A 22,998-nucleotide genomic window follows, 5' to 3' on the forward strand; every position below is an offset into this window, starting at 1 on the left:
CTAAACAGAACGAAAGCATCGAGATCGTGATACCGATGGCTGGACCGTCCGATCGTATCTTGTGCAACGCTGACGGGCAATGCTTACCAATGATCGAATTGTTGTTGGCAAGGAGCCGTTTGAGTTGCGGTATCCGACACGCAACAGGTGGTAAGGCGATGAAAGTGTTGTGAGAAATGTCCAACCTCTCCAAGGCTTGCAATTCGGCCAGTTCTTCCGGTAGCTTGCTCATCTGATTGTGACTCAAGTTCAGTTCTGAAAACGATCACACGCTCGAATTTTTTACCTACGTGACAACTTGGACGAGAAAAATATATCTGTTGACTCACCAGTGATCAATGAGAACTTAACGGCAAATTTCGGTGGAATTTTAGTTATCACGTTTCCTGACAGGTTACATCTCTTTAGTTCTGTGTGCCGCATCAAATGATAGACCGCGTCAGGTACCTGCATCAATTGACACCCTGACAGGTCTGCAAGAACGTTACACGATCAATTTGACAAGGCGTGTCGAACTCTGCATCGAAGTAACATTACGACACGCTGCCGTGTGTAAAACGTGAGCGACGTTAAAAATAAGTAGTACACGTGTCACAGTGATCGTTACAACCGGGGCTCGAAGGTACTGTGTTCTTGACGGATCAGCTGTGGAAGTAGGTCAGTGTTTCGCGACGACATTTTCTAAGTACCGATTCCGGATCTCGAGATTACTGTACATCGACTTCGATTAAAATTGGAAAATTCTAACGGAAACGCAAGAGAACCAAAGAACGTGTACACTCATTTGTAAAACCCGCGATGCAGCAGCCACGGAAACTAGGTCACGAACTAAATTAAAGTAATCACGTCAGTAACGGTAGATCGAAACGAAGCAGACGTAAATTTGAACGAAAATGAAGACTTGTACGGCTCGACGAAATTACTTTTCGGGTAGTTCACGAAAATTAATTTACCTAGATCGTTAGTTTCTTGCGCGTCTTCGCAGCGTAACACCACCCGCGTGACGGCGTTCGCCATCTTCCTCGGGTACACACGTTCACTAAATCCGACTAGTACGCGACAAATGTTCGACCACGAAGTTTCGCCACCGCACCTAAGTAACTGCGAAACATTTATTTTCGACGGAATTCAGAAATAAACGGCACTAGCTTCGATGGCCTTGACACTCGTTATACTTTTGGAAACGCACTACTTTCGTAAAACTACGCTTAGGCGAATAATTTCGACGCGTTCGATGCATTGTTCTACTTTCGATCGTCGCTTCTCTCAACGATCCGCCCATTTTATTCGATCTTAGCTCGAATCTTGAGGAATGGATCATGCAGTTTACAAATATTGTGACAGGGCGAAAGTAGATGCTACTCGTTCGTACATACATCGAATACCGCGCTACGCGTTTCCGCTGCCATCTTTCCTGCGCATGCGCGACCCGCCATCTTCCTCGTGATTCCCTCTAAATTCCAGTGAATCAACGTTCGTGTAACCGTTTTTCTTTAAAAGTGTCCGTTCGTGACTAACAGCGACTGATTCGAATCCCCGAAGGAAAGCCTCCAACAACAGTAAGTTATTCGCTGTGACTTCTTCCTTTGCCAGGTAAGTGGTTGCCTTAATATTCTGACAAATTACGACCGTAAGTAACTACCGACACTATCCTACGTTCTTTTACCTCACCCATCGTTTCGCTAGTTTTATTACATTATGCATTGAATCTGAATCGTATCGTGATATTGTCAACCGAATAAACTAGCGAATAGCTTTATTGTTCGTATCGACATTGATAGCTCTTCGCTGTAACCCGGTGAACGGCTTTGGTAACGAACGGTAAAGAACGGTAAGGTTTCGCTCCTGTACGTATTGACACCTGGATTCGTGCGTTTCTGCGCAGCATGTTAACCCGTAGCCCTGTGAAAACGTAGCACTGTTCGTGTTTCTCACGAAATAACAAATGATCCCTTGTTCCCGAACGAAGATCGAAAATTCTTTCTCTCAACTGCATTTATCATACGAATTCAAAATAGTTTCATGGATAGTTCGCCCGGCACCCTGTCTCGAGTACATGTGGATGAGGAAGGATCAGGAAGAAAAGAGACGTACCTCGCGCGGCATTCCGAGCGCGCGCGTTTATTTTGTCAAGGCTCGGTAGCAGATCACTATTCCGAGATCGACCTTTCGCGCACGCAGATGCCACCAAAACGTGCAAAAGATCTTTTCCATCGATGCACCGATGACTCACCGTCGACGCGTTACGTCGTATAATAATTCGACTGCGAACATTCAAACAAACATTCGTCCCGCGCGGACCGTAAAATTTTCGCTTTGTGCCCGCGTGCTGTTAACGTTGTACGAACCCTTACGTAAAAACAATGATCCTTCACGAAAAATGAGTGCTCGCAACGATGCGAGAGCCTGAGGAACAAAGACCGGATACGGGAGTTGTGCAATGTTATGTTTATCCAACCAATTATCTATGCTAAAACATTGAGCATTTCACTTTTCATTCGAGCTAATGCGCGAGCCTCGACTGCGCCGCGTACTGCCACCTGTTACGTGTGGCTCTTTAGTAAACGCGTGCCACCGATCACGCCGCTGTCATGAAACTGTGTACTTGCGCGTCGTATTCTTCCACAAATGTATAAAATCTGTAATCTATTCGTTATACGTGTAGAGGAGCACGGGTGCAGGCGTCTAGTCTAGTAGCTAGCGAGTGCCTCTCGCTCTCGTTTTCTCCGCTTCGAGACTTTCGCTGGTTACCGATTAGAAATCTGCCGTTTGCATTTGACTGCCCGGTGAACGCGGTGCTCGCGACGCGAAGTAAAAAACGGTCAGAGTCATTGGGAAGATTCCGAGAAAAAGTCGAAGTTGAACGCGGATTCGATGTATTTACAAACAAATTGCACACGCGGAAAGTATGGGCTGCGTGTGACGCGTGAACGCTTCGTATAAAAATACGCTGTCGAAGTTGGAGAAGCCGAAGTTGGAAGAAACGACATTGAGGAGGAAGGCCTCGAATTTGTCCGGGTGTGCGGATAAGGCGAGGACTGCGAGACCCGTTCTTTCTTCCAGCTTGAACGAGGAAACTAGTCTCGCGATCTACGCGGTGATCCGAGAGTAAATTTCGAAGCAGGACTCGAACGAAACTCGATTAACTGCGAGATAACTGGAATTTCGTAAGGATCGTTTTTCCCGTTGTAAAACGCAGCGATGACAGGCGGCGTGCTCGATTTAGTCGAGTCGGCTCGGTCGAATCGAGGCCGGCCAGAAACATCTATCGAGTTGCCAATTTTATTGGCCCTTCGGCCGTACGAATCCTAAGGTCGCTAAACGAGACGCGTTCGTCGACTTTCGACGTCGACGAAATAGTCGTCAGACCGCGAATCTCGTGTCCGAGTCCCGCGGAGATCAATGTGACAGTAACTTTTCATGAATATCTGACGACGTCGATAGGACCATAAAATCCCTTCTGTTAGCCGCGGGGAGTTACGCGAGAGTTTTAAGTCGATTTCACAATTTCGCACTCGTTAGCAATTTTCGATGCTCGTACGCGATAAAGATCCGTGAAATTATGTCGAGCAGCGCATCCACCGCCGCGAGTGAATTATACCGGTAGGGGGTCGGGCCACGCGTTACGAGCAGCGAACAACCGATGTCTATTAGGCTCGTACGAGGCTCACGATTTACCCGTTCCACCAATTATTCTACTAAATGTCCCTGGCATCGAGTTTTCTACGAACGCAGTCGTCATACTGCGGGTTTGGATACATTTATAGAACGATTGAACGCGCAGAAAGTATAAAGAACGCGGATCTATGTAAATCCGTGAAACGTGAAAACGGTGCGCGTATGTGAAGAACGTTCGAATAAAATTCTCAACCCGGGGGAAAGTATAATACACTTGAACGCGGAAAGATATCGTATCGTAGAAAGTATAAAACGCTGAGGAAACAATTACGTTTCGCTGAGTGATTCTATCTGGTTTACGGAATCGAGCGTTGCTAGTAGAAAATATTTCGCGTTATTTTTCGGTGCGATTTTTATCTGTTCGTTCTCTGGCAAATTAAAATGCTCGCCAGGTTTCGTTATAAAATCGACAATGACTAATGGTTAATTTTAACCGTGTCTTCGAACTTCGACGTTGTCGTCGAGGACGGTGGAAGAACGAACGGGTAATCGGTAGTCGATCTCTCGGCGACGGGTTTCACCTACCCAAATTGCAATTGTCCTGCGCCTCTTCGCACCGGGAAACTACCCTGATTATCGCCCGGCCCGCCAACTGCACGCAAACAGCCATGGCCACGTTCCTCTCGCCTTGCTCCTGAGAGATTTGTTGCATCTCGTCCCCATTGTACGCGGGTGGTCTCATCTTCGTTTCCTATTGCTCGTCGCGCGGAAGAAGAAAGATACGAATTTCGTACTCTTCACCGAACTCCCAAAATGTTGAGCGGCAACCAAGTACGCGCTGTAACGCGCTCTGCTTCGAAGTACGGACTCTGTCACATCAAGAACTCGTCATGTCCTTCGACGCACTCCTCGGCCAAACGTTTCCTGGTGAGACCGACGAATCTCCGTGCTCGTGTTCAGAGAAACGAAGGGGTCGGGTTTCGGAACATCGAGCGAGCGATCGCGGTTCGAACCAGATCGTTGCGTCCTCGATCTTTCACAAAGTCGCGAGATTCGCGCGATTTTCTGCGTTTCCCGCAGTGGAACAACTCTCGGAGAAGACGGCGATGGTATCGTAACGATTGCGTTTCAGTCGACGCTGCCTGCCACTGAACTACAGAACTGCACGCGGTGCTATTTAAGCTCTCGTTGCGACGTCTCCCACCAGAGATGCATCTCGAATCAGCTGACTACTTTGTTTCGACTCTCTCTCCCTCTCCCTCTCTCCGTCTTTGTTTCAAAACAACTGCAGGAGCCGGTGCACCTACGTGCACAGGTGCATTCGGCCCGCGACTCGTCCACGTTCGATCAGCACGGATCAGTTCCATGAACGCGCGCTTTCTGTCTTTAGGATTCGAATCGTCATGAAATCGTTGATCGATCGCTCAATTTAAAAAATGATATCAGTGTTTCTGTGAATGCGTCGAATCCGTCTGTCGCGAATTTGTCCGGTGTTCAATTTTCTGACCGTCATTGTTGTTTCAACGAGGAAAGGACGAGCGGATAGGGAGATCTTTCGGTTCGCGGCTTTTCCGCGTTGCGATTCTTTAATAGTCGAATCGCGTTGAACGCGCGGCATTGAGCCGGTTTCAGAAATAGGCAGATAGACGCAGCCACTCGAAGGTCTTTACGCGCGAGACTGCGAGACACAGAAGTTGCGCGTGCGATGGGACCAGGAAGAGGCCCGTTCCGAGCGTAAGAACTGGTGCGTAAGCTCTGGCAGAACGGAATGACTCGTCTGATCGCGTGTTTATCCAGATCGAACCTCGTTCGATTGCGGCTGCACTAGGAAGGAGGCACGTGCGTGTAACTTTGGAAAGTGACGGCACGTTTACGTGACTCACTACCGAGCTTCCTGCCTAACGTTCGATTCTACGATACGTAAGAATCGTGAAATTGCTGATCGATAGACCGCGGATTTCACGCAGTTGTTAACTTGACGCGTACGAAACGTCGTTTCGAATTCTGTCGTTTTGAAAAATCGTTTGTCCCGCGTTGGAAGGCTTGTACAGGTGACGTTTGATCACCCATGTACTCGTCGAGTAGAACAGAATGTACGCCGTAGGTCCGTCTCAGGGGCGGATTAAGCTAGGTACTAGCAGGGGCTGTAGCCCCGGGCTCCAACGTCCAATAAAAGCATAGTTTTTATTTATATTCACAAAATGATAATTTTTGACTGCCCTTAAATGGGCCCCATGTTCGTTTTAGTCCCGGAACTCGTGAATCATTAATTCACCACTGGTCCATTTCGTTTCGTTAACAAGAGAAACCATACTGACTCAGTTAAAGTTTCTCAGTTTACTGACGGTAAAATCCGTGATATCAGCAGGCGTAAGATCGACGATTTATCATCGTCTATGAAGATCGGGCGAGGGGATCCAAATGGCTCTGGTCCGTTTAACGTAATTTCAATCTTTCGACGTATTTTGACCTATCCGACGAAACGACATGTTTTCTATTGCCGAATACATGGGTGACGCGTGAACGATGCACATAAATGCATGTACGTATATGTTTGATCGCGTCGTTACATAAACGTGCGTCCGTCGGTGCAACACGCGTAAGGACTAGGAAGTGAGGCTCGAACGAAAAACGTTCTTTTCGAACATGGTTCGTGATTTCGCTCGTTTCCGGTCCGTTGCCGACGGTCTTTGTTCGCCCGTCTGTTCGCGAATTGCATATTCGCTAAAAGTATCGTATAAAACCGAGGTCGAAAATACGACGAACCGTTCGTTCGGCACGATGCCTACTGCGCCATCGCGAAACGGTCGTTATTGCCCGTCCAGACATTGCCGGTGAACTTTTCCAGTCGTTTTCTTCGTATTCCTTCGAAAACAGCACGATGCATCAGGAGCGTCGCGATCAAAATGCCACGCGCGAGCTCCGCTCGGCAATAAAACGTTCCGCACGCACCGGCTTCGCTCCGAGCCTCTTTCTCGAGAGAAACTTCCGTTCTGAGGAGGACGGTCTCGACGCGCTCGATACTTTCCTTCGATCAAACGACTTCGCGCAGGAAAATAAATACGAATCTCGTCTCTAGCGACGGACTGAGCTATCGTTATGCGGCTACTCCGAATTAATCGAGCACGCTGCTACTTTCTCTGGACCGAGGACTTTGCTCTCCACGGCTCTCCATTCATCGCAGAGTGCCCAACAGGGATGAAATGTTTGTACCATTCCTCGGTACGTTTGGCACGCGGCCAGTGGATACTGCGCGTGCATTTTACAGACGAGAATAGATTCGCGGGCCAAAATCCCCCATGACTTCTCTTCTTCTCTCGACGCATCGACTCTCTTGCGATGGATGAAAGCCGCACGTGTACCCGTCTTCTCTCTTTTCGCTTTCTCTATCTCTTACACTACTCTGACACTACTCTGACACGCGCGGAACTGCGCGTATCCAGTAGGGTACTAGAAAGATGTTCGCGGTTCTCCAGTCGCCAAACGGTCTACCACGAGCGCCGAAGGACGATCCTCGCGGCCGTCACGTGGAACGCGCGACAATTTTTGTCTACCCGCGAGCGTCATCGCCTCCGGTATAACCGGATGACTTTGCGTTTCCAAAATCGATGCGCAATCGTATATCCGGTGATCCGAGAATATCTAAATTTGAGCCAAACGTGATCTGGCAACCCGCGACAGAAAGAAACGTCGCGTTCCACGAATAATCGACGCAACAAACTTTCCGGCAACGCGCGAAAGAATCGCGCCAAGTTCGTTGATGTGCGATTCGCGGCCGAAAACACGAGATGACATATGCGCGCGGTCCGCGGAAAATTTCGTCTCGCCGGCTATTTTTTCCATCGTTGTCCCTCGGGTCGAACGTTGGCCCTACGAAACGTTTGGCTCCGGCGCCGATTCTTTGTGCGCCCGGTTACTGCGTCTCCATTTTTCGTGTATTTTCATGTTTACCGAGAATACGAGCGCGGTTCGAACGGGGACGCATGTGCGTATATCTCGTCGGAAAATAATGAATCGTTCGCGAAACATTGCTTCCGCCTGCGCCGTTGTCACGAGTATAAAACTGAAGACACGAGTGCAACGGAGTATCTTACACGTTCTAACGAACATTTTATTAACTTCATGTCCGCTTGTGTCTTCGATCATCGGTGAACATTCGTTTAACAATCTGTATTGTTCGCTCTGCTGTCTTACGTCCACTCTACATGTCAACGACGAATCGTGACGTCTTAAAGTCGCGAAACGCACATCGATACGTCGACGTTGGTGTTACATGGATGGAATTTGAGTATCGTACACTCACGTCGCTCGTCGCGATCGTGCATAAGTAATATACGCGTCGACGAATTCGACAAACCGGTTGGACAATTAATTCGTCGTAATTCGACCATAACGATCGCTAAAACGTGGTTCGAGTAAAAAAGAAGGAAGGAAAATGCTGTGTCGAACGTGTCTAATATCGACATCGAAGAGTGTAATATCCGTTTCACGAGTCTACCAAATCAAACGCCTAACTGTTCGTTGATTTCCAGATAAATTGTCAATCTCTCTTTCGTTACCCTAAAACGCCTTACAGCGATACTACTTGTCTAAGCGGTTGAAAATACCGTAAGCGTAAACGCATCTGGTATACGTTGTACTCTTCTCTACCAGAGCATAAATAGTTTGTAAATACGAGTCTTGATATTTGGTGTTTCCCGGTAAAATCTATCGAGGTATCACGATTACATTCGCGAGCATCCTCGAGTTCTATTAACGCGACGTTGTATACACCGGACGATCTAAAGAGAAAACTTGTACCTGCATTGATATATGCGCGCGATACGTACAGAGGCAGATCTCCGAATGAGATCGTTCGAGAAATTGGTCGGTCGGAGTTCGACCATCGACACGACTTGGTAACAGAGATTAGAGAACAGAGAGAAACAAGCATTTAGTCGATTAAGACTCCTCGCTGCTCCGAGATCGGTCCAACGCCTCTTGCGCGTGTTGCAAACCGGCGCAGTAATGTAAAAGTAAGACACTGAGCGCTTGCACCCGTAGATCGCTTTGGGCGGTCAGCTTGACACTGTCTCCGCTCTGTGACATCCCTAGTCTCGAGGTAGTTTCCGCGTCGAGCGCAGTCTTCAGTTTTCCTATCTGTAGAAAACGAATCGATCAAACGATCGCTGCACAGTTAATAGTTGTACGTAACGAGGTTCGAGTCTCACCATCTCGTTGATCTTCTCGACGCGTTCCTCTGGCTCCAAGTGTTTGTACAAAAACTTGCCGGTGTCTTTAGCCCTGGACATAAGACCGTCGTCCAACTCTCCGGCAAGCAGAGGTGCAGCCACGCTAGGCTCGGCACCCTCCAACAGATCGGAGCTTATGCCCAAGCCTCCGACCAACGAGTTCTAAATGTTTCAATAATTCGATCAGATTCGTTGGCACACGACATCTTTCGTTTAATGTTCGGTCGTTAAGCGTTGCCACTAAGCGAATAAGATGCACCTACCTCGGTTGGTTCGATAGTTAAAAATCTAAAGAAAACAACGCAACCAAAGCACCGGTTTATGCACTATGAGAGATTGTAGTTACACAGCGACGCGTCATACATGTAACAAGCGTGGCGACTTGAACGGTGGTGCATCCGCGCTGTTTGTTGCTCCAAACAACGATTAGTGCCATGAGCAGATAGAACGTCGTGCGACAGAGAATAGAGTAATAGAGAAAGCTTGTGAACAGTTGTATAACATTGCGCGAAGAAGTAAACGCGAAGCGGACATCGAGTGATCGAAAACTTTAGAGTTGCGATCAACGTCCCAGCGATCGTAAGCGTGTTTTTTTTTTTTTTGTTTGTTATAATGAAAAGGAGGAAGAAGAGGAATAGAGCAGAGAAGGCCTAAATTCTCGACTTGATCCGATCTCCGTCGACGGAACATTTTCAAAAGGAACGTCGCAACAAATAGACGCAACCATTGCGGAGGAAGCAATTTTCTAATCAGTATGATCCTTCTCCGTTCCAACTGAACAAATTTGTGTTAGTAAATTCTACCTTGCGGGATGCACAGGGACTTGGGGGAAGACTTCTAGACGCCAGGCCGGTACCGGAAGCTGGTGGGGCCAAGCAACTGGTACTTCCAGCCTTCTTCAGGCCCAACAGAGTGTTAGCTATACTAGCCTTCATGGCCATCATAGTCGCACCCTGATCAATCGACCAACGGATATCAGTTTTATTAATCGTCCTACTTCTGTCCGATCGTAAGAATTGATAAAGTAGAAACGTAAGGAGGGGGCAGATATCGAGAGAAGCTTTCAGTGGGCTCGGTCAAGACAAAAAGCAAATCGTCTATTCGGTTACGATGTCGTCGAGTCGGAATACTCGAATACTGAACATTAGAAGCAAGGTCAAGGTGCAAACCTACAAAAAACCTTCACCTCCCTATTATGCAAATGATCATTTTTATTGCCAACAATAGAGTGAATCACACTTAACAATTGTTTCGACGTTACGTACAAGTACGTTTCAAGTTCACACAATTGCACGGGGAAACTGCAATTATCATTGACTGCGTACTGTACAATCGGACGTGACTACACGTGTTAAAACGTAGACGTGCATAAATGGTAGTATTCCTTTCTCGAAAAGTCATTTTCACGGGAATCGAATAGTAAGGTGCCACCTTTTAAAATTAGTTCACAATTCGTTCTCAAAGTATAAGTTAAACACATATCTACGTGTGTTACACACGTGGCGAACTTGAAGGAACGTTAGTTTACGTCGGATTCTCTAACGGGGAGAAAGAAACGAACGAACCAATTGTCAACTACAGCATCGATCATTGCTGATAGAAATGCTGCGAGGAAATTTAGAGATCTCGGCAAGTTGGCAATATCCATTTTCGTTTGGTAAAAACTTTTACTACGTCTTGAGTACCTGCACGTTTTCTTCGCAACTGGTTAACGATATCTCTGGGCCCGATTCCCCGACAAGAGTAGTAGGCTCTATTTCGTCAGCTTCTAACGCCATCGCCGCTATACTCTCGGCCCCGCACGTTCCCGACGCTTGACATCGGACCTCGCATTTCTTGTGACACACCATCCCGCAGTCTCTACACTGCACCGCATCCTTCAGCCAGATCTGCGAAGTAGACGTATAAATTGTGATTACGAGTAGCACGCGGTACGCGGTGAAAGAGCAGCAATTCGCTGAGAGGGACCGGACCTTCTTCGAGCAGAAGTCGCAATGCGTGGCTCTATGAAAATGAGTTCTAATGAAATCGTGCATTTTTTTCTCGTTGATCTCCTCGCTCGAGGCCGGCGGTATTTTAGCGGTTTCCGTGTTCTCCTTCTTCCCTGAGTCACCGGCCATGTGACGACTCGGGTAATTAGACTCCCACACGTAAGACAATAAAATGTCACCGTAACAAAGCGTCGGATCGAATCCTGAATAGCCTTGTAATTTTGGATGGACTATCGCTAAAGAAGCTTTAAAGCAGAAAACGTAGGATCGATATAGACCGAGCGAAAAACGAAAGTACGAGAAACTGTATTCGATAGAAACGGTACGTACCGCTGTCGGGTGGTAACAGAGCATGACATTTGAGATAGTGACTGGTCGTGGAAGTGTAACACTGTGCCAGGATCAGCTTTATGGGAACGTTTATGTAACCTAGTAATTTCGCAGGAATTTCTCCTCCCCTCACGCGACCCCACACTCCTATGTTTAAGTACTGATGCTCCGAATCGATGTGAAAGATTCTGGTCTCTTCGAAAATGATCAGAGACGCGTACTCCTTCTCTTTCGTGGTATAATACAAGTCCGACACGTTCGTCACGTAGCTGTCGTCGTTGAAACAGAACTGCGAGCTACCGAACGTTATCGACTGACTCGAAGTAGTTGAAATTCTTCTGGAAGGCGTGGTGTCCGGCGTTTGAGCAGTATCGTCGGTGTGCGCACTGCTTTTTCGTCTCCTGAACAGTTTCGAACCGGTCTCCAGCTTGTCGGCAATTTCATTTTCAGAATCCTTCAAGTCCGAGAACTTGATCTGGCTCTCGAACTTGGCCTGGCTCTCGAGCTTCATCTGGCTCTCGAACTTGATCTTCCCGTCCTCGGTGTTTGGCGTGTCTCCTTTACTCGATCCAACGTCGGATTTCAACGTCTTCCTGTCCACGCCTCTCTCCGCCGACAGCTTTTCGCTCTCCGATTTCGTGCTAATTTGCTTGTCCAAGTCCGCCTTCGAATACTTCCTTTCGACCCGTATGATAAAACGTCTCTGCACAGCACTTTTTACAAATTTCGCTACCTGATTCATGTTAGACACCTTTTTACCGTCCACGGCTACTAGAACGTCCCCCTTCTTCATCTCGGCTATCGCCGCGGGACTCCCGGCTATTATAGTCTCGACCAGCACGCAGACATGACCTATCTCTGGCACGAATTCTTGCTTGAACACTACGCCGAGCTGTTGGGAACTGACTTTGCTGATGATCACGTCCAACACCATGTAAGAAACTCCTGTGTACTGAGTGAGATACACCCAAGGCGTTGAATCTACGCTTATCGTGCAGTATATCTCGATCTGCGATCTGTCCTCTGCGTTGAGCATGTTAAGTCCAAGATTCAGTCTGCTCACTTCCACCAGCGATACTTCCAAATAGCCGGACGTCAACTGTATATTGGCGACCTGAGCAAACGTTAAATACTTGTGAATAGATCGACGATTCTATAGAACTGAACGTGTAAACAATGTAACGACGGACACGATGTGTGAAGAGCCACGTGCACGTCGCAACGATGAAACGACGAAGTAAATTTATTTCCAAATTCTATTTACCATGTCGATACCACGAACGCTCTGTTTTACGTAAAGCTAGAACTTGTCGAAACTTCTGTATCTTACTTCGGACAGATCTACAGCTTCGTCGTTCAGTCTGCGGAAGAATGGTTTGTAACGCAATTTATAACGAGGTAGAGTGTGTTTCCTGCGGACAGCCCGCCGAATCTGTCCTGTGATCAGAGAGATGATCTGCGGTTGTAATTGACGGCCTTGAAATTGGGACTGCACCTCCAATTCCAGTATAGGATCCGAATAAAAACTTAACGACCAGTGTGTGTATGGAACGCGGGTGAACTGTAGCCTGGCTCTTCCACTAATACGTTTCACTGTAAAGTTACATGAATTAAAATCAATTCGTGTCGCGTCGTCCGGTTCTGTCTACCTTGCAACGCCATGTAAGCAGTCTTTCCGAGTAGCATTTTCACGTCTATGGACAACTGAAAATTTCCAGAGTAATGCAGGTCTAGAGACAGGTCCAACGATTCCAGTAGACCTGTGTCCGCGTCTATCTTCGAGTCTGCTACTTCTAAACCCTTTATCGTAGGGAACTGCGTGCCCAGGTTCAAGTCTCTCAACTGAAAACAAGTACGTTAAAACTGTGATCGGTTCGGCGATCAACAGGAAGCGCCGGATGATCGTTCGGATTTTACCTGAACACTGTCCAATAGTTTGGCAGTGGTAGATTGAGTCAATAATTCTTTGAACTCGTTGTTCAACTTTCTGTACAACCAAACGCGCACTCTCTCTGCATTTCTAAGTTCGTTGAACAGAAATTGCAACGTTAAATTAATCGCCAGGTTCTCGTTCCCTTGGCACATACCCTGACGCGCTAAATTGGAGGAGCTCGGCCTCTCATCTTGAATTCTTTCCAGCAGTTCGCTAGGTAATCGGGCCTTGCCATGATGAAGAGTTCTCTTCGTCGGACTGGCCAAAGGTCCGGACTCCAAATACTTTTTCAACAAATAAAACTCCAGCGCGAGTGTACATATTATACCGGTCACGAACGTGATCACAGACACACAGATGAATTCATAGATGTTCATATTAAAATTCTGTCTGTCCAGAACTCGAAACACGATCCGCTGGATCGTGACTGATCCTGAAATACTGTCGGTACCGATCGAGATCGAGAAATATCGAGAGAGACTTGTAGAAACAGCGACAGCAGGCAGTCTTTCGTAGGGCTTCGTGTACGAAGCAACGATCGTGTAAAAATATTGTAATGCGTTAAAAACTTGTTCAACTAATATGTTTTACTGGGAACACGTCGTCGATGTTCGTGCAAAACTAGTTAGGAACTCCTGTAACATCTGTGGTTTTCGAATGATCATAATAAAAATCTTGGTTTCCTAACGGTTGTATTACATTGTCGTCGTGAATCACCCTCTCTTTTACGGGTCAACAGTTATTCGGAACACTTTCACCGCCTGTCATTCTGCTTCCCGATCAATCATAACATTTCCACGAGAAATATAGATAGGCGATGTCACGATTTAAAAAACGTTTGTGTTATGCATCTTTTAGAAAATAGAACAACGCCGATGATCACGGGCAAAGCGTATCATGACAATTTTCTATTGATCTCCAGCAGCCATGTTACTGCCAGACCAAGCATTATTTTGACAGTTCCTTCCGCTGTCAATCTGGCATAATTTCATCGACGTTTCTAAAGCTCTTCTTTATTGCAACCAGTTGCAACTATAAACGCGTAACGAAATATTATTATTGGATTATCATATATTGGACACCCACGTAATACTGTGCCCATATGGTTAGAGTTAGAAGTCAGTCAGAACACGTCGCATCAGCTGATGTCAGGTAATAGTAGAATATACTTCGCGTACAGTTCTATTAGATACTTGATCGCTTCGATCTATATGAATGTAATTGTCCTCGAAGGAAACGTTCTACGTTTTTTGTTATACGGATCAATTCTGAATTCTTACGTTCCGTGTTTTCCAAGTACTGAGAGATGTCCGGAAGTATAACCAATGAGAATACCAACGAAGCTCCGTACAAATATTGTAACTGATTAGAATGGCAGCTTTAATGAAGAAACGAGTTCTAGCAGAGTTTAATCAGAGTCAGGTAATTACTCCCGTCGTTGATTCCTTCGTTTCTCCCTTCGTGATCTTTTCTTTTCTAATGCTTATGCATTCCATAGGTCGTAAACGAACCGCCGTTAAAAAGGTTAAGAACATTACGCCTCGTATCTAGTTCAGGTGGTAAGAACGGCACTGAGGGAAGTTCAGCGTTAGCTTATATAGAATGCCTCGAGAAATGTAAGTGTGGAAACGATGCTCTGCAGATCCTCGTTCGCATTTCTGACACGATAGCATACATCTCTCCGGAAGACGTCCCTTCCGTAGTGAAGAAACTGTCGGAAAGATTCAGCATAGAGACGGAAGCAGCCGTGCGTGCCAAGATACTATGGATATTTACAGAACTAGGAGAGGTGACGAACGATTCGGCGGAGAAGACGAGGATCGTGAATGAAACAGCTGAACTTCTTAAGAACGAGGAGTCGCACAGAGTCAAAAGTCAGGGTTTAGCGACTCTGTTGAAACTAGGGGACTACAACAGGTACGTTACACATGCCCCGTGGTCTACACGTTCCGACGATACGAGAGAAGGTCGTTTCATAAAATTTTAGGACGCTCGTGTTGAAAATTGCTCGCGAGCATTTACCAGACACTTGGCACGGGGTGCAAACGCGATGTCTCTCTATCGTCGGCAGATACTTGACCGCGAACACCACCGACGACACTTTGGCACTCGTCAGCAATTACGCGCGTTCTCAAGATCCTAGAGTGCGTGCCCAAGCGTTTGAGACGATGGCCGAGCTCCACTCCTACAGAGGCTGCAGGCTGCCTGCAAATTTCTTCGGGGAAGCCTGTGCCGCGCTCAGAGACGACTACGAGATAGTTCGCAGAGCTGTGCTCAGATTAATATGGCTCTTGGGCAGAGAGTATCCCGAAAAGTGAGCAAACCTCATGAATGTATGAATCTTTTACCAGTGTTTATCGTCGGATCATGTTTGTCGTTCATCGTTTTCTTCAGCATCATCGTCGGGCCGGACGGGGAAGATATACGTATGATAGATTGCGCGTTTTCCCAGATTTGTAGCTTCATGGGCGATCTGTCGCCCAGAGTCAGGGCCTCCGCGATGTCTCTCTTAGGAACGATGGAGAGCGTGTCGCAACGATACATAGAACAAGCGTTGGACAAAAAACAGAAAGTGGTAGAAACAGACAGGCCGGAAGTCGAGGAGAAGAGCGGATCCTGTGGCGCGTTTATCCACGGCTTGGAAGACGAGTTTTTAGAGGTATCGTAAATCGATGTTCTGTTTGTATCTCGAAGAGTTTAACGTGAACAAACGATGGGCACAGGTGAGAACAGCAGCGGTCGAAGCTCTCTGCACGTTGTCCTTGGAGCAGCCGAACATAGCCAGGATCTCATTGGAATTTATGGTCGACATGTTCAACGACGAGATACAAGACGTTCGTTTAAGAGCGATCGAGTCGTTACGGAAGATGTCGGCGATCGTTACGCTTCGCGAAGATCAGCTGGAAACGATTCTGGGTGCTCTGGAGGATTTCTCGGGTGAGGTGCGAGAAGGTCTGCACGCTACTCTAGCTGCCAGTCGATTAGCTACGAGGAATTGTCTTCTGATGTGCGTGAACCGGTTGCTCGACAACTTGAGTCGATACCCGGAAGACAGGGAGAGCATCAGGAGTTGTTTGGCAGCTTTGGGAGCCTCGCATCCGTACTTGACATTACCTCTGGTACCGCAACTTCTCGGTCGACACCCTTTCTTCGACACACCGGAGCCGGACGTCGACGAACCTTCGTGTATCCTTTTGGCAATTCGCTTCTCGAAATACACGGTGCAAATGCCGTCTTTCTTTCCTTAGCTACGAATTATAGACGCAAGCGTGTTGGTCTTGATATTCAACGCCGCATTGCATTGTCCAAGCATGCACGCTCTTTTCACGGAGCATGCGTCGAAGCATTATCATTACCTACGAGACACGATGCCGCATTTGGTTCCTCGATTGCGACCGACCATAAGCAGCGGACCTGATTTCGGGAAGGAAGACAAAGCAAGCGAGGGTGCCGAACGCGGTGAGGAATTCCTGGAGAAGGTGGTGACGGGCGTCGAGAACGCGAGGCCTAGCGGCAGGGTATATACGCAGCTCTTAGAAGCCGCGGCTGTTGATCTCGATCGGTTAGCAGAGATGGATCATCGCATGGAAGGAGCTGCGCGTTTCACCGTCCTTTACATAAAGTGTCTGCTACTTTTGAAATCCGTGTTGAACGAATCCGCGATTTCGTCGACGAACTCGGTATCGACCAGCCCATTACCGAACACGTCGACCAACGTTTCGGTGTTGCTTAAGAACACCCAAAAGTTGCAACGATTGTTCAGCGGGCTGGGCGAAAACGAGATCACGCTGGCGAACGACGTATGGTTGAGGGCGTTAGCGGTGGAACTGATTCGAGTGACCAGAAGCGTAACGGGAAGGAGTGCTCTTCCGCTCGCTCGTCAATTCCTCTCCGAGGCCGATTCTCTGCCTCAAGACACGTCGAAGCTCCCGGCTTTCTCGAGAGCTCTCGTACTTCAGATTCCGACTTTGCCCGACGTGAAACCAGGATCTTTGACGCGGATGCTGTTGCCGTTGCTTTTAACGCCGGCGACGCAGGGAGAAGAACGCCTCCCACGACCGTCGGTGTCTACACGTTTCTGTAAGGCCGTCGTTGAGGAACCCAGAGGCGACGCGGATGCCGCGTTGAAGTTCACTGGCGGCCTTCTACTAGGAATTCCGTTGACAGCGAAGATACTGAATTTACGCGATCCGAGCATACTGCGGATCAAACTGAGGCATCCTGATCAACAGATACAGTTACTGTTACCACGACAGTCGGATCTACGTGTACAGAACGCGGAGCAGAATGACTACAGGCTGAAAACTACCGTTTTACTCTCGCATCAAGTCTGGATGGAGGCTTGTAACGTAGAGATATCTCTCGCGCTCCTCGTTTCAGCCTCCTCGTCCATGTGTACGCATTCACCCCTTGACGATCCCTGCGTGATAGATCTCTGTAAACCGACTAAAGTGTCGATCGCGCCAAAGCCTATAAAGAGGGGAATCTGAATTTACTTTTTTACGCGACACAATTTTGTAAAGATTTCTTTTATTGTAGAGTAAAGTCAAACCGTTGCTAAATCGCTCTGTCCATGTATGATACAATTATAATCGATGACGTTCGATCTACTTCATAAAAAGTAACTACGAATACACGGTCTAAACGGATTGACAAGGACACAGACAGATAATCTTCCCTTCTATTTTCTATTTTCGTATAAAAATAACGCGGTTTCAGTGTATCTACAGATGTCCGTCGATTACCGCCAGGCGGAGAAAGAGCTGCTACTGTAAAACGGAAGAAAAACGCGTTCATTTCGAGTTCTTAGTTTGGAAATGACAAATTCGATGTTCGGCTTACCTGTTGAATACTGGAGACTTTTGCGTTTCTGCAGTCTTTTGTGCCAGACTACTGAAGCTGAGCCCGTCAGGTTGACTCGCTAAAGATTCGAACGTATTACTACCAGGCACACTCCCGAAGACTTTCGACATGTTGTTGTCGATCGGTGCCGGCGTTCCTCCCAGCGTTGGTGGATTTCCGAATGCTGAAATACCAATAGATAATTAAATGTGTGAAAGGAATACGAAATAAGAAGCGGAGATCTCCGCAGCCCACAGATGGATTACCTGGAGGCGCAGGGCTCGCTGCGAACGCGGTTGCTCCGAAACCTCCACCGAATACCGGCTTCTGAGCGCCGAACGTCGGCGCCGATCCGAATATCGGCTTTTCACCGAATCCAGACGCTTGCCCGAACCCCGTTTGTTGCCCCATCGCGGGCTGCTCAACGCCGATCGGCGAGGCGTTGATCGCAGCACCGCCAAACACGGACGAAGACCCGGTCGGAGACAATCCCGAGGCCACGTTATTCGCCGCACCGCCGAAGAAAGACGTACCTCCGGCGTTCGACGGCGAGCCGAATATCGAATCGGATTTCTGCGCGTTGCTGTCAAACATAGACTTTTGCGGCGATCCGAACGTGCTCATCGTATTAACATTTCCTCCGAAGATGGAATTCGCAGCAGTCGGCTGAGCATTTCCGCCGAAGATCGAGCTGGTATTATTGTTTCCGCTGAAGATCGCGCCGGTACTCGAAGTCGGTGGCATCTGACCGAATATAGAACCGGTCTGCGATGGACTTCCGAAAGGCTTGAACGTAGGGGTAGGACTGGTGACTTTGCCAAACGCGTTAGCTGTCGTGGATACTGTCGTTGCGTTTTGGAACTGAGTGTTCATAGGAGAAGCCGGCTTCCCGAACACTGGGGAAACCGAGGCTGCCGCGATACTGCCGAAGGTAAGGGTGGACGAAGCCGTGGCGGTGGTGGTGTTCACGGAGCTTGCCGCAGATGCGCTCACAGCTTCGCCGAAGGTTGGCTTCGATAACGAAGCTTGGAAAGGTGACACCGTGCCGGGACCCGTGGTCAGCGAAGTATTCGCGTTTGGACTCGACACTGACGTGGTACCGAAGCTGCTGAACAGGGACACGGACGAAGTGGTCGTCGGTTGAACGGCAGGCGTAGTGGTAGTAACGGTAAACGTCGACGTGGTCGGAAGAGAACTCGACATTCCTCCGAATACAGAAATGTTCGACGCATTCGTTTGACCGCCGAATAGAGGAACGGGAGGAATAGACGTGGCCGAGGTTTGCACAGGGCTCGTCGGAATGCTAGCAGTCTTTGGTTTGGTGACTGCTACTTTCTCGATGGTGATCGAAGGAGTAGTCGTCATCGTCTCCTTGGGAGGAGGTTCGCTTACTTTTGAGATGGAAATTTGGTTGATACTCGTCGTTTGTCCTAACAACATTTGAAAACCGGGTTGTCCGAACGTTGGTTTGTAGTTAGGGCTGAGACCGCTACCGCTGGACACAGGAGATTCTTGATTGGGTGTTTGAAGTCCGGATAACAATCCCCCTAAATTTAACGGAGACGCCTGCGTCTGTGGAGCCGATGTCGTCGACGGTGTCATTTTTAAGTTAAACGCGGTAGCGGTGACCGGAAGCTTCGAAGCGAAGGAAAATGTCTGCGCGCTAGTCGTCTGAGGCGCGACGAATGTACTTTGTGGATTGCTCTTCGCTGGCGCGACATTGGTAGTAGGACTGGCGAAACTGAACGTGGACATCGCATCGCTTTTGGTCGTCGTTGGAGGTATAGCCATTCCAAAGTTTAAACCAGCGCTTGTTCGCACTTTCTCCGACGTGTTCTCCGACGACAATGCGTCTTTCAACGAACTGATCGTACCGAACACATTGTTTTCTACTTTGAAATCGGTACTCGAAGGAGTTTCCTTTCCGGTCTTCATGGTAGAGTCTTTTAGTACAGGCTTCGGAGTAGTAACTTCCGCAGGCTTTTGCACCGGTGCACCGAACGTGACATTCTCGACTCTAGGGAAAGATTTCACCGAGCTGGTCGATAGACCGCTGACTTGATTAAATGGAACAATGTCTTGTTTCGGTTTTACGGTCTGAGACGTTGTGGTAGCTGCTTGTACACTCGATTGTTTGTTGTCCGATTGTACAGGTTTATTTCCGGATACCGGCGGGAAACTGATGTTAAAGCTGGGTTGTTTAGTTTGAGGTTTATTCTGCGACAGGACGCCGGTGGTTTCGCTGGCACCGATTCTCGCAACAATGCTGTTCAAGGAAGCCAATGGGCTTTGCTGCTTCGGTTTTTCAGTAGGCTGCTCTTTAGCAATCGTAGTTTGCTTCGGAACGGGTTGACCCTTATTTTTAGTAACGACGGGTACAGTGGTAGTGCGCAGATCTAACGAGGTCAACGTCTTCTCCAAACGATCGTGAACGGACGACGGATTGACGGGCTTGACAACTTGAGGAGTAGAAGCGGATAAATGCTCTCTCAATTTGTTCCGTTTCTTGTCAGTAAAGCTCAAAGTCTTCAATGCGATCGTTTTGCAGCGTGCTTCTATGATCCCAGCGTTTCTCGGGAGAACAGTCGAAGATTTGTTCGGTGCGATGCTTATATTTGAAAACGAACGATTCAAACCGAAGATACTGTTGTTACGGCTGATGGCTTTCCACTGTTTCTTAAAGTGCTCCAATTTGCTTCGCTCCTCTTGAATTATTTTACTGTGCAATATAAGATTCTGATAGATGAACTCTAAATGAGGAATTTTCATCCGTAATATTTCTTGAGACTTCTGATTCGACCAGTTCAAATCTAGCGTTCGGCTAGCTTGAGTCAGCTGCGTCTGAGTGTAATAATAAAGCTTTTGTAAGTCGGATACTTTGTTGTTATCGCCGCAGCTTCTCGTAATGTCATTGGATGCAGCGTTCTTCGACTTCGTCTCCTCGACCCAGGCGAACGACTGCAACAGAAGCGCCTTTAAATACGCGATGTCGCTGGACAAACTGTTAGTTATCTCTTTCAATTCTTGCAGAAACTGATGTACGGTGGAGGTATCTCCGAGCCTTTGACATTCCTCTTCCGTCCCGCACTCCCACGTTTGCGGTCCCAGTCTGTTCCGCATCCCTTCCAGTTCCTTCTCAAATAAATTATGCTCCTCTATGTACGCCCGATTGTATTTAGCGTCATCTTCCACAGTCGGTTCTTCCTCCACGATTGCTTGCGGCACAGTGTCTTTGATCGGCGTCGATTTAAAGTCCTGTTTCACGGTCTCTTGGGGTTGGGTCTCTCTCGCCGATTCCAGTTTCATCTCCATGCCGAGGCTCTCGAGTTTCTGTTCCTGCTGCTTTGGCTTTTCGGCCGGCGGCTGAGCGAAGAACCCGTCGTTCCCTTGAAGAAATTTATCAAAAATATTTCCTGCCGGCACGGGCCTTCGCTCGGGAACATTCTGCGGTTGCCCGGGTAACGGGGTGCTGGTTACAAATCTGTTCATGATCATGGACGTTTCCTGAGGAACGTTTAGCGGTTGGGCATGCGAAGGAGGTGATACAATCTCGGTAGGCGGGCAATTGATGGGGGGACAATTCGGGAACAAGTTTACCATGTGAAAGCTACACAGTTGCCCAGATGTGGCAAGAATGTGAAGAATAGGGACCGGGTGAGGTAAAGTAGAATCAGCGCCCCAGGGTAGTCTGTTAACGGGAGACTTGTCGATGGCCAAACCTACTGGATAGCTCTCCGTAGTACAGATCAACGGCAATTCTGCTCTGCCGCTGTCCACCAGTTGCCACTGATGCCAAGTAACGCCCTTGTCCGCCGATCCCAGTACAGCTACCTCGCTACTGGTACTACTAGCGGCAATGATTAAGCCCCATTCTGGCACATGATCGAAATAATATTGAATAGCTCCTCCTTCCGACACGCCGTAAGTAATATCTTCGTACGAAGTGAAACTGCCGGTCGTTTCACCTTTGGGAGCGTCGATTATAAGAACGTTGACTCCCTTTTCTTTGTCTAGATAAGCAGCGCAAAATTGATAGTTGCTGATCCATAGAATACTAATAATCTCTCCGATGTACGGATTTGGGCCGGGAATCGTCCTTGCTACTTTTAAATCAGGTTTGAATTGTACTAAACTGCCGTTCTTACATCCCACGACGATTTGCTTTCCTTTGGGACTCCATGCCGAGCACAGAGGATCCAAATCGTTGAACTTCTCCAAAGCTTTCAGTTCGATCGTTTTCTCTTTCTTCTCTTTTATCTTGAAACTACCAAGCGTGTAATCGCTGGCTACTGTACACAGCATTCCTGGTACAGTAGGATTCCATCTCAGATCGTTCACGAACACGTTCGCGTCCGACGTAGATATCCTGATTTCATACAGTAATTGCAAGCTCTGAAAGAAAGATTAATTCCGTTTCAACGTATGAATTAAAGCGCTCGGCAAATGAGAGTAAGAAGATTCGTATAAATCTGGATGACGTACGCTTCTTGCGAGTGCCTGAGCGTCGTAAATTAATACGAGAGGTCCGCATGGTGCCACAGCCAAATAAGTACAGTCACAATTAAGCATTAATTTTGACACGGCCACCGGTACGTTTAATTCTAGTTTCCATTTGGGATCTTTGTTCTCTTCTGGCTTCAAAACAATTATTTTATTGTGCTGAGCCGCGTATAACAGTCCCCTTTTCCTGTCGGCAGCCAGCAAGCTGCACGCAGCTGGTACAGACGCGAATGCATCTAGAACGTGGCAAGTGTACGACTGCTTAAACTGAAATTCCTGGAAAATAATAATAAAATAATGCGTTGCACGCGAATACGTCTAAAGTGCAGTTTCGTTATAGGCTAGAATTGAAATCTTAGTTACAGCATTAGCATAAGGCGAAACGCATAATACCTGGATGTCTCTCGGTTCAGGTGCAGTTTTCATATTTAATTATTCTACCGTCGTCGTTCTCTTCATATAAATAAATCCGAGAAAATCAATTTGCCAGAGGCTTTGCCAGGTCAGATTTAAATTCAACGAAAGTAACAGACAGTTCTGAACCTAGTGTGCG

The 22,998-nt window shown here is 47.7% G+C and overlaps 4 protein-coding genes across 7 annotated transcripts in view; 1 reads left to right on the forward strand and 3 right to left on the reverse strand.

Moving 5' to 3' along the window:
- Sclp (leucine rich repeat containing protein 20 sclp) overlaps nucleotides 1-4,821 on the reverse strand; it is a 5,889-nt gene extending 1,068 nt beyond the window's left edge. Inside the window, exons 1-4 of one of the 2 annotated variants that reach the window (XM_018025292.2) lie at nucleotides 4,204-4,276; nucleotides 954-1,101; nucleotides 330-473; nucleotides 88-255 (exon numbers count right to left, since the gene is read on the reverse strand). In XM_018025292.2, the coding sequence (XP_017880781.1) occupies nucleotides 88-255; nucleotides 330-473; nucleotides 954-1,017 (376 nt within the window). In that variant the 5' untranslated portion in view covers nucleotides 1,018-1,101; nucleotides 4,204-4,276. Of the gene's footprint in view, nucleotides 1-87; nucleotides 256-329; nucleotides 474-953; nucleotides 1,102-4,203 lie in introns of both variants that reach the window. The other variant, XM_018025291.2, reaches the window with a different exon arrangement.
- On the forward strand, nucleotides 1,460-17,752 carry IntS4 (integrator complex subunit 4). Of its 2 annotated transcripts, none has more exons than XM_026813852.1 (7): nucleotides 1,460-1,593; nucleotides 13,962-14,525; nucleotides 14,602-15,020; nucleotides 15,091-15,417; nucleotides 15,498-15,762; nucleotides 15,827-16,289; nucleotides 16,365-17,752. In XM_026813852.1, the coding sequence occupies exons 2-7, from the start codon at nucleotides 14,475-14,477 to the stop codon at nucleotides 17,591-17,593; spliced, it is 2,754 nt and encodes a 917-aa protein (XP_026669653.1). In that variant the 5' UTR covers nucleotides 1,460-1,593; nucleotides 13,962-14,474; the 3' UTR covers nucleotides 17,594-17,752. The 2 variants fall into 2 exon arrangements, with proteins under 2 accessions (XP_026669653.1, XP_026669654.1); XM_026813853.1 differs by having other exon boundaries at nucleotides 14,401-14,525.
- Pdzd8 (PDZ domain containing 8) lies at nucleotides 5,784-13,608 on the reverse strand. 2 transcript variants are annotated; one of them, XM_018025233.2, is made up of 9 exons: nucleotides 13,088-13,608; nucleotides 12,820-13,012; nucleotides 12,501-12,763; nucleotides 11,171-12,284; nucleotides 10,823-11,085; nucleotides 10,535-10,738; nucleotides 9,653-9,802; nucleotides 8,829-9,011; nucleotides 5,784-8,757 (listed from the first exon to the last, which is right to left on the reverse strand). In XM_018025233.2, the coding sequence occupies exons 1-9, from the start codon at nucleotides 13,478-13,480 to the stop codon at nucleotides 8,560-8,562; spliced, it is 2,961 nt and encodes a 986-aa protein (XP_017880722.1). In that variant the 5' UTR covers nucleotides 13,481-13,608; the 3' UTR covers nucleotides 5,784-8,559. The 2 variants fall into 2 exon arrangements, with proteins under 2 accessions (XP_017880722.1, XP_017880723.1); XM_018025234.2 differs by lacking the exon at nucleotides 9,653-9,802.
- On the reverse strand, nucleotides 17,617-22,965 carry Nup214 (nuclear pore complex protein Nup214). Its single transcript, XM_018025224.2, has 5 exons — nucleotides 22,839-22,965; nucleotides 22,428-22,721; nucleotides 18,212-22,337; nucleotides 17,946-18,129; nucleotides 17,617-17,872 (listed from the first exon to the last, which is right to left on the reverse strand). The coding sequence occupies exons 1-5, from the start codon at nucleotides 22,869-22,871 to the stop codon at nucleotides 17,845-17,847; spliced, it is 4,665 nt and encodes a 1,554-aa protein (XP_017880713.1). The 5' UTR covers nucleotides 22,872-22,965; the 3' UTR covers nucleotides 17,617-17,844.
- Nucleotides 22,966-22,998: the final 33 nt, after the last annotated feature.

This window comes from Ceratina calcarata, unplaced genomic scaffold (assembly GCF_001652005.2).
Source record: "Ceratina calcarata isolate Rehan_Ccalc_2016 unplaced genomic scaffold, ASM165200v1 scaffold351.2, whole genome shotgun sequence".
In the NCBI taxonomy this organism is placed as follows: Eukaryota; Metazoa; Arthropoda; class Insecta; order Hymenoptera; family Apidae; genus Ceratina; species Ceratina calcarata.